We start from the raw sequence: 10939 nt of genomic DNA on the forward strand, positions 1-10939 counted from the left end.
TAGCCTGTGTATTGCAAATGGCTTTATTGTTGGCCACCAGATCCAGTCAGTGGAATTGTATTTCTAAAGAAAGACACATATTAATCTGTCATAGTTTCTATAAGCATATCCATACGATTCAGTACCGATTTTTCACATCAGGGTCCAATGCCAATTAAATTAGGCTACCCACGATTTAGGCCTATATAAAAACGTGTAATAGTAAAATAAACTGCATAGTGTCATGCGCATCGTCTGTCATTTCACTTGGCTCTCTCTTTGTCTTTGTGTTATTTGCAGAGCACTATAGTACATCGTCAATATCTTTCTTAGGCCAGCTGACCTTCAAAAATTTGATTCAATAATTTAGAGCGATGCATATCTGATTTTAAAAAATCGGGATTCGAAAAGAAAAGCCTATCTGTCATTTTTCAACAGCAGCGACGAGTTTGGGAAGTCCTTTAAATGGAGTTGACAAATAAAACCTGTTGGCTTAGAAAAAACTCCCGGCTGAGAACAAATTAAAGGCTGTGCAGATGAGGTATATTAATAGGTTGGCTTGAGTGTCAGTTTTTACTCGTAAAGACGAGGGGCTTAGTGGCGGGTCGCGGGACAACTGACATTCTCGTTACGCAGTGATCATATAAAATACATGCGGTAGAGTTATACATTTTAAATCATGGACGTGTTGGGAGTCCTCAATTTGGGCGATGTTGCCCAAACTTTCTCAAAAATTGGAATGTTTCCAGTTTTTGATCTTGCTTATTACATCGTGTCCATACTCTACCTCAAGTATGAACCAGGTAAGTGTTTTTTTATCCCTATAAATGCACGTTCAAAAAATCAACAATGATTGTGATGTTGAGAGTAGCTTATAATTGTGTAGGCTATAGAATATAACACAGGTCAACGTTGAAATAGATGGCTATATTGACTAGGTTATAACCAATATGAGTTGTCAACCTCTGGAAAGTATAACACCTATAAATACATGCACCTATACAAGCAATACTTTGGCAACTGATAGCCGTACTATGGAAGCCATAATACACTTTTGCTAAATTATTTAACCCATTATTTGTCTCATAAATAACATTTGCAATAGCAGCTTGGCGTATACCTTGAGGGAAGAATAAAGAAACTACAATAGGAGTTAGATTAACCCATTTTCATTAATACCTCACATTTCCCAATAGTTAACCCTGTAAACAGACAGGGTCTATTGTATGAAATCTGATAGAGACAGGTTGCATACCAAAGCTTTGGCCCCTATGCAATAAATAGAATGTCCTTAAATAGAATTTCAGTGGGCTACACACTACATAAATTATCCTCTGCTTTAGAGCAGGCTTGTTCATAGACCTTTTGTATTGGTGCATGTTTGTAAGACCTCATTGACATTGTATTAGTCAGAAGTGAAACCCACAATACTCAATAATATTTTCAGTCGAGCCTCTTAGAAACAAAGAATATGGGCAAAAGCACTTATGTTGTCCTCGAAAGGAATATGTTTAATGAAATCCCAGCACTAATCCACCCTTCTGGATCTCCCTTGTTCACACACAAAATGGTAAACTGAATCAGGAATTGCACGTTAGTTGATAAATTACTTTGAAATATTTTATTATTTACTTATTGACACCGTTTTGTCTTAAGTAAATTTTAGTGGCCTATAGAAACTTGTGTAAAAATACTCTGATTACCTACTTTGACTCTTTGGACAAACATTAGCCAAATTATGGGTTAGTTAATCTCCAGTAATGGTCTGGAAAAAAAACAAATGAGTTCCTAGATCTAGACCGATGTAAACCAATCTCTGAGAGACATGTTGGAAGTGGTTCCCTGGTTCTCACTATATGGTGAAACCCATGAATGAGTTTGGGGGCTGGGGATGTTAAGGGTCAAAGTTAATGTCAAGCCTACCAGTTGCTTTGCGAGGCAGGAAAATAAATAGAGCAATGTGTATATTTAGGCCACATTTCTAGGGATCAGTTTTCTGTCAAACAGCAGGCTAATCGCTCCTCCACCCAGAATCATATTTGTTCTTTTAGATCTTCACAGTTCTGACTCACATATCCTGATGTACTCCACAATGTTGCAACGATCCATAAATGTTTCATTTCATCTTTGGCCTTTTTAAGTTACTTTTTGGTTTGTTTGATTGTAGTGCAAGACTTGATTCCTCTTTCCTCATGACCAGTAACACTCATGAGTAAAGTTAATGAATAAGTGAGTAATGGATGAGTTAAAGGATCAGAGACCTTCTCTGCAACTTTGTCCTTGAGTAACTCAATCAATGTTGGGAGTTGGTAGACATGTGATATGGGGATGAAAGCTAAGGAATAACCAACCAAAAGATAATAGTACACACACCGTAACACTTTATAATAACTTTGATTTACATTGAACTTTTTGTAATTTAGCAGACACCGTTATCCAGAGCAACTTACAGTTAGTGCATTCATCTTAAGATAGCTAGGTGGGACAACCACATATCTCTGTCATAGTTAGTACATTTTCCCTCAATTAAGTAGCTATCAGCGAGTGTCCTGTGTAGCTCAGTTGGTAGAGCATTGTGCTTACAGTGCCAGGGTTGTGGGTTTAATTCTCACAGGGGACCAGTACAAAAAAAGTAGGAAAATGTATGTACTCACTACTGTAAATGACAAAAAAAAAGAAAAACATGCTGTGGGATTATTTAAGATACTCTTTGAAGAGGTATGTTTTCAGAAGATAGGCAGGGACTCTTCTGTCCTAGCTTCAGGGGGAAGCTGGTTCCACCATTGGTGTGCCAGGACAGAGAATAGCTTTAACTGGGCTCAGCAGTGGGCCTTTCATCCAAGCTGAGATATCTGCCAGGCACGCAGAGATGCGTGTCGCCACCTGGGTGTGAGAAGAAAATAGTTGAATGGCATCCACATAGCAATGATAGGAGTGGCCATGTGAGGCTATGACTTGGTGTATAGAGGAGAGGGCCTACAACTGAGCCCTGGGGGACACTAGTATTGAGAGTTTGTGGTGCAGACACTGATCCTCCTCACGTCACCTGGTAGAAGCGGCCTGCCAGGTAGGCTGCAATCCAAGAGTGTGGAGAGCCTGAGATGCCCAGCCCTAAAAGGGTGGAGAGGAGGATCTGATGCTTCATAGTGTCGAAAGCATCGGATAGATCTTGAAGGAGGAGAACAGAGGAGAGAGTGTCAGCTTTGGCGGTGCGGATAAGCCATAAAACAGTCATGAATAACAGTCATGAATAAGCATTAAGGAACAATTGATAAACTATGAATAAATGTGTGCTTCTTTACTAACATTTAGAAACATTTGTAAGCATTATCAGCATTACAAATCATGAGTATTTATTACATTTCAAATCATTTATGAAGCGTTTATAAACATTTATAGTGATTTATAATGGATTATTTATGAAAGTTACTATGAGTGTTCCCGTATAATCTGGCTTCATGTGAAGAAAATATCTAAATTGTTATTCTTCTGCAGGGTCAGTGGAGGTGGCTCGCAAGAGCCCTGTGGCCTCTTGGCTTTGTGCCATGCTCTATTGCTTTGCGAGCTACATCTTAGCAGACGTTTTGCTCGGAGGTTGCCCCCTGGACTATTTTCAATACAACAGCCACATCCTCCTAGCCTCCATTATTTGGTAAGATCTTTAAATTGTTAATGTTCTAATCTTCATCATTGGTTTAGTTTTTGCTTGAGAAACTGCAAAAACGATGTCTGTATATGCCTACGATTGTTGAAATAGGTCAAATTCAATTCGATAGAAAATATTTTGAAATTATTTTTAAAATGTTATTGTTAAGTAACCAAACGACCACCTCAACATTAAAGATGTACTCTTTTGTTTCTTGTTCACTAAAATGTAACAACAGGTACCTCATCTTTTTTTGCCCACTGAACCTGTTCTACAAATGTGTGGCTTTCCTGCCTGTAAAGCTTGTGCTGGTAGCCTTAAAGGAGGTTGTCCGTGCTCGTAAAATTGCAGCCGGCGTGCACCATGCCCATCATGCCTACCATAACGGCTTCCTCATCATGGTCATCATCGGCTACGTCAAAGGTTGGTGTCTCACTGCACTTCCCCCCATTGCTACAGCTGCGACTTGTAGGCCTTTCCTTGTGTGTGTTCATTTTGCAGAGGGAGGAAGGCAAAACGAAGATAAGACCAGTGAAGCGAGATACAGACCTTTGTCCTAATTATTTGTACCTTCTATTTATATCCTCTCAGGGTCAGGAGTAGCTCTCATTTCCAATTTTGAGCAACTGCTTCGTGGTGTGTGGAGCCCCGACACCAATGAAATCCTCAACATGTCATTGTGAGTTGGTTTCCCTTACAGCTCTGTGGTTTATGTCAGCCGCCAATATGTGTTGCCGCCTCCTCTCATGAGAGATTTATTTTAGATGTCTGGTTGTTAGTAACCTAAGCTGTTTCAGGGCGGCTCAGGTTATTCCAGCTCTAGTTTTTTAAGAACTTTTTTTCTATTACAGCAAATAATCTGATATTGATATTTCCATCTATTACTCCTGAAGGTATCAGGTATTGCAACAACTTGATTTGAAGGCATTCAAATGCATTGACTGACTCTCTAGGTATCTATAAAATATCAAACACTTGTAATTTGGTCTGAACTATCCCTCTTAAAGCTGACCAATGGATAATAATGGATAGTTTTTTTAATCAAGAGAAGTCGTGACTTTGCTTTATTATCATAAAATGTTCCCTCTCCAGCCCTACTAAAGCCAGTCTGTATGGAGCCATTCTGTTTACACTTCAGGAGGCACACTTACTTCCCGTGTCCAAGAGCACCCTCATCTGTCTTTTCACTCTGTTCATGGCTACTACCAAGGTAGGTCCTGAAGTCCATACTAGTGAGTGAACACCATACTTTTACTCAGGGATTGGGGCAAATATGCTTAAATTGTGCAAATGAAATAACAATAATGTTTCTGGAAAATAATTGTCATTTTCCAGTTCATGGATTCATTAGCTGCCAAGAAAAGGAAACACCAACATGAAGTGTCTTAATAGGTCTTTGGGCCACCAAGCCAGAACAGTTTCACTGTACCTTTGCATAGATGGGTTAACTGACGACGTCACAAAAATGATGTGCGTGCTTACATGGGGCAGAAGTCAGCACGTTGTGATTCTGGATAGCCAGACTGATAGCAACAATGACAATAAACTATTATGTGGGGAATCATAAGTGGCTCGTTTCAACTCCTTTGATCTTGTTCTTGATTTTTGTATAGAATTTTTATTTAACCTTTATTTAACTAGGCAAGTCAGTTAAGAACAAATTCTTATTTACAGTGGCGGCCTACCCCAGCCAAACCCAGACGACGCCGGGCCAATGGGGTACCGCCCTATTGGATGCCCAATAACGTCTGGTTGTGATACAGCCTCTTGATACCATGTCTTATTTTGAGGTGTTTTGACAGAGCTAACCAACCAACAACTGTAACAATGTATTTAAGAGACAACAAGTGTTCATTGTGGAAACGGAGTTATGTTTTCAATAAACATTGGAGGCAAAATATATATTTTACTTAACTAGGCAAGTCAGTTAAGAACAAGTTCTTACTTACAATGACGGCCTACCCCGGACGACCCGGGGCCAATTGTGCACCACCCTATGGGACTCCCAATCACAGCCGGATGTGATACAGCCTGGATTCAAACCAGGGATTGTAGTGACGCCTCTTCCACTGAGATGCAGTGCCTTAGACCGCTGCGCCACTCGGGAGCCCCAATATGTTACTCTCGGGGTGAAAACCTGAGGTAAGGCTGACCGAGACCCCTAGACATCCTTGAACGCCCTCCAGACCCTCAACGTGAACTGGAGACCCCGATCAGACGTGAATGAACAGGGCCTCCGCAGTCTGTAGGGCCGTAGGGAGTCCGGGCAAAGGGAGGAGACGACAGGACTTAGAAAACTATCCACAACGACCAGGATCGTGGTGTTACCCTGTGAAGGTGGAAGATCGGTTATGAAATCCACTGACATGTGCGACCACGGCAATTGTGGAACGGGTAAGGGTTGTAGCTTACCTCTGGGCAGGTACCTAGGAACTTACACTGGGCGCACACCGGGGCAGGAGGACACATAAACCTTCACATTCTTAGCCAAAGTGGGCCATCAGTACTTCCCACTAAGACAGCGCACCGTCCGGCCGATCCTAAGATGACAATAGGAGGGTGACGTGTGGGCCCAATAGATCAGCCGGTCAAGAACACCAGACGGAATGTACAGATACCCAGCTGGACACTGAGGGGGAGCAGGCTCTGCACGTGACGACCCGCTCCATGTCTGCGTCCAGATCCCACACTACCGGCGCCACCAAGCAAGAGGCGGGGAGTATGGGAGTGGGATCCATGGGCCGCTCCTCTGTGTCATACAGCCCGGACAATGTGTCTGCCTTAACATTCTGAGAGCCAGGTCTGTAAGAAAGGGTAAACACAAAACGGGTGAAAAACATGGCCCACCTTGCCTGGCGAGGGTTCAGTCTCCTCATCGCCTGGATGTACTCCAGATTGCGGTGGTCAGTCCAGATGAGAAAAGGGTGTTTAGCCCCCTCAAGCCAATGTCTCCACGCCTTCAAGGCCTTGATGACAGCTCCCGGTCCCCCACGTCATAGTTTCGCTCCGCCGGGCTGAGCGTCCTCGAGAAGAAGGCACAAGGGCGGAGCTTCGTTTGCGTACCCGAGTGCTGAGAGAGCACAGCTCCTATCCCAGCCTCAGGCGCGTCCACCTCCACTATGAACGCCACAGATGGATCCGGATGGGCCAGCACGGGAGCCGAGGTAAACAGAGCTCTCAGGTGACTGAAAGCCCTGTCCGCCTCAGCTGTCCACTGCAAGCGCACCGGACCCCCCTTCAGCAGTGAAGTAATGGGAGCCGCTACCTGACCAAAACCCCGGATAAACCTCCGGTAGTAGTTGGAAAACCCTAAGAATCGCTGCACATCCTTTACAATGGTGGGAGTCAGCCAATTACGCACGGCTGCAATGAGGTCACTCTTCATCTCCACCCCTGATGTGGAAATGCGATACCCTAGGAAGGAGACGGACTGTTGGAAGAACAGGCATTTCTCAGCCTTGATGTACAGGTCATGCTCCAACAGGCGACCAAGCACTCTGCACACTAGGGACACATGCTTGGCGCCAAATGACTTAAATGTAAATGTAAATGTAAATGTATATCAAAATGTCATCAATATACACCACTACACCCTGCCCGTGCAAGTCCCTGAAAATCTCGTCTACAAAAGCTTGGAAGACTGATGGCTCATTCATCAACCCGTACGGCATGGCGAGGTACTCATAGTGCCCAGAGGTGGTGCTGAAAGCAGTCTTCCACTCGTCTCCCTCTCAGATACGCACCAGGTTGTAAGCGCTCCCGAGATCTAGTTTGGTGAAGAAGCATGCCCCGTGCATTGACTCTATCTGCTGTGGCTATGAGCGGTAGCGGGTAACTATACCTCACAGTGATCTGATTTAAATCCGGTAGTCAATACACGGACGCAGACCTCCCTCATTCTTAACAGAAAAGAAAGGAGGCGGGTGAAGTGGAGGACCGAATGTACCCCTGACACAGGGATTCAGTGACATATGTTTCCATAGCCTCCGTCTCCACCTGTGAGAGGGGATACATGTGACTCCTGGGAAGTGCAGCGTCTACCAGGAGACCTATCGCACAATCGCCCCGTCGATGAGGTGGTAATTGAGTCTCCTTCTTTTTAGAGAAGGCGAGAGCCAAATCGGCTTTTCAGGGGGAATGCGCACGGTGGAGACCTGGTCTGGATTCTCCACCTTAGGTGCACCAACGGAAACCCCTAAACACCTACCTGAGCGCTCTTGCGACCACCCTGTGAGAGCCCTCTGTGGCCAAGAAAGAGTGGGACAAGCTAACCAGGGTAGGCCCAGCACCACGGGAAACGCAGGAGAGTTAATAAGGAAGAGACTAATTCTCTCCGTATCACCCCCCGCGTCACCATGCCCAAAGGAGCGGTAACCTCCCTAATCAACCCTGACCCTAATGGTCGACTATCTAAGGCGTGCACATCCACGGGAAAAATGGGGATCCCTAAACTATGGGCTAAAGCTTTATCAATGAAATTCCCAGCCGAGCCTGAATCGATGAGCCCCTTATGCTGGGGATGCAGGGAAAACTCAGGAAAAGTGACGGACACAAACATATGTGCAACAGAGGACTGGGTGAGGATGGTGCCAGCTCACCTGGGGTGACGCCAGAGCGCCCTGCCTGCTGCCTTGATTCCCACCCGGTACCGACCGTCAGTGTGATCTCTGCGGCCACAGATAGTGCACGAGCGGGAACCCCCTCCGGTCTCCCTGCGCACCGCCCCTCCCAGCTCCATGGGTATCGGAGAGGGGGTGCGGGAGGATGGAACCACCAGATCACGATCTGAACGTCTGCGAGTAGCCAGCAGGTTGTCCAGCCGGATGGACAGGTCCACCAGCTGGTCAAACGAGAGGGCGGTGTCTCTGCAAGCCAGCTCCCGACGAACGTCCTCACGTAGACTGCAGCGGTGATGATCGATCAGGGCCCTGTTGTTGTTCCATCCCGTGCCGGCAGCCAGGGTCCTAAACTCCAGGGCGAAATCTTGGGCGCTCCTCCTGCCTCAGAGGGTAGAGGCACTCACCCTCCATACGGCGTTGGCCCACTCCAGGGCTTTCCCGGTAAGGCACGAGACGAGGGGGGACACCCTCTCACGGTCCGATGGAGCTGGGTGGACCGTGGCCAGATAGAGGTTTAATTGAAGGAAGAACCCCTGGCAGTTGGCAGCACTCCCTTCGTACTCCTGTGGCAAGGAGAGACAGATCCCACTGGGTTCAGGCGGGAAAGGGGCGCTCAGGGTAGACCCCGGTTGTGCTGGTGGAGGCGCTGGAAGAACTCCCTGTCTCTTCCAGCGGTCCATTGTCTGGACAATGCTGTCCATGGTGGCACCAAGATGGTAAAGTATTACTGCATGCTCCTTGATGCGCTCTTCCACCTCCATGGCCGGGGTACATTCTCCTGCTGACTCCATAGAAGGGTAACAGAGACCAGTTGGTTGTTGTAATTGGTGCGTGTTGGTGGCAGGGAAGTCAGGCGCAGGAGAACGAACTTGATATAAACAGAGTCGTTTAATAAAAGTTAACAAAACTCCAAAAACCTAAATATATAAAATAATCAAAGTGGGTAGAAAACCCGTCGCGCACCAACACATAACTTGCACAAACATACAATCAAACAATCGCCAACAAGGACATGAGGGGAATTCTACTCGGTTAAACACACAACATGTAATTGATGGGATTGGAACCAGGTGTGATGGAAGACAAGACAAAACTAATGGAAAATGAAAAATGGATCAGTGATGGCTAGAAGATCAGTGACGTCGACCGCCGAACACCGCTCGAACAAGGAGAGGGGCCGACTTTAGCGGAAGTCGTGACATTTGTACCAGAGACCAGTTGGTTGTAACAGAGACCAGTTGGTTGTAACAGAGACCAGTTGGTTGTAACAGAGACCAGTTGGTTGTACCAGAGACCAGTTGGTTGTAACAGAGACCAGTTGGTTGTACCAAAGACCAGTTGGTTCCACATTTTAGAGTGGTCTATTATTGTCCCTAGCACAAGGTGCACCTGTGCAATGATCATGCTGTTTAATCACCTTCTTGATATGCTACACCTGTCAGTATTATCTTGGCAAATGAGAACAAACAAACAAATAAACACATTTGTGCACAAACTTTGAGAGAAATAAGCATTTTGTGCACATGGAGAATTTCTGGTATCTTTTATTTCAGCACATGAGACCACCACTTTACATGTTGCGTTTATATTTTTGTTCAGTATACTTACCTCTGACATCCTATTATTTACTATTAGTATTAGCATATAAACACAATTGATAGTGATCATAAACTATGGTTATTTGGTTGTCTCAACTAGAAATTACGCAAACTAAGCAAATATTTTCACACTGATGATTTGTCATTTTCTTAGGTGATCTTGACCGCCCGCCACTCTCACGGCTCTCCCTTCATCCTAATCGAGTCTTGGGTGTGCCACTTGCTCTTTGGCTCCCCTCTTGGAGGTGGTGAGGAGGAGCACCACGCCACCCTTGCCCCAGCCCCTGTTGCCCCCGTCTCACCTGTCAAAACCAAGGAGGAGCTCGGCGAAGGCACCCGCAAAAGGAAGTCCAAGAAAGCCGAATAGAACACAAACTACTACACCAGTGAAGGGGGAAAAAGGTCCCCCATCAATTAACTGCATCTGATTTCCTCTCATAGTCCAGCCTTCTATTTAGACATGATGGAGTCTCCCATTCCTTGCTGTGGAAAGGGGCAGTTTGATGTTTACCAAATGAGCAAATGAGTAAATCTATTGAAGCAAATGGTGCTTTCTATGACATATTACACAGTATGGGGATTCTGTAAATAGCTCACCGAAGTCAAGTCAAACACTTAAATCTTCCTTCCAGCCAGTACATACAGTATAAACATATTTATTTCCGTATTTATTTTTCATCTGTGAATATCTCTAACTGTGTGCAACAGCACGAGGTGTACACTGAACACCAAGTTACTTGATTGTTTTAGGATGGCATTTGTTACAAGTACTTCTTGCCGTAAGCTATCAATGGGTTTTTGGTTTAAACCCTGTCTGACCTATTTCAGTAATGTAAAGAAATTAGATCAAAAGCACAATCTGACCATAGATCAGACAACAGAATGAATCAGACAATACAACAGAATACGAAGTAAGTAATATAATGTGAAGAATACATGGCTGCTTTTTACAAAGTAAACAAGTGAAATGCATGTCCTTTATAAATAAAGGCAAGTGAAAATTCTTACGTGGTGACATAATTGTGGTGGTGATTTATTTGTTTAGTAAATGACAATGTTATATGTTGTTAACGGTTACCATATAAACAGAAAGTATG

General features: G+C 44.7%; 1 protein-coding gene across 1 annotated transcript; it reads left to right on the top strand.

The window, feature by feature from the left end:
- The first annotated feature begins 362 nt into the window (after nt 1–362).
- tmem38a (transmembrane protein 38A) lies at nt 363–10846 on the top strand. The gene is made up of 6 exons (XM_035798970.2): nt 363–782; nt 3475–3631; nt 3864–4048; nt 4217–4304; nt 4718–4835; nt 9997–10846. Exons 1-6 carry the CDS (start codon nt 659–661, stop codon nt 10207–10209), a joined length of 885 nt encoding a protein of 294 aa, XP_035654863.1. The 5' UTR covers nt 363–658; the 3' UTR covers nt 10210–10846.
- The last annotated feature ends 93 nt before the right edge of the window (nt 10847–10939 follow it).

Source organism: Oncorhynchus keta, chromosome 22, assembly GCF_023373465.1.
Source record: "Oncorhynchus keta strain PuntledgeMale-10-30-2019 chromosome 22, Oket_V2, whole genome shotgun sequence".
Lineage (NCBI taxonomy): Eukaryota > Metazoa > Chordata > Actinopteri > Salmoniformes > Salmonidae > Oncorhynchus > Oncorhynchus keta.

Bases quoted from the DNA above. Each gene is read 5' to 3' on its own strand.
- tmem38a (XM_035798970.2), top strand. From the start codon at position 659: ATGGACGTGTTGGGAGTCCTCAATTTGGGCGATGTTGCCCAAACTTTC. The intron at 3,632-3,863 runs GTAAGATCTTTA...ATGTAACAACAG, and splicing joins CTCCTAGCCTCCATTATTTG to GTACCTCATCTTTTTTTGCC. The intron at 4,836-9,996 runs GTAGGTCCTGAA...TCATTTTCTTAG, and splicing joins TGTTCATGGCTACTACCAAG to GTGATCTTGACCGCCCGCCA.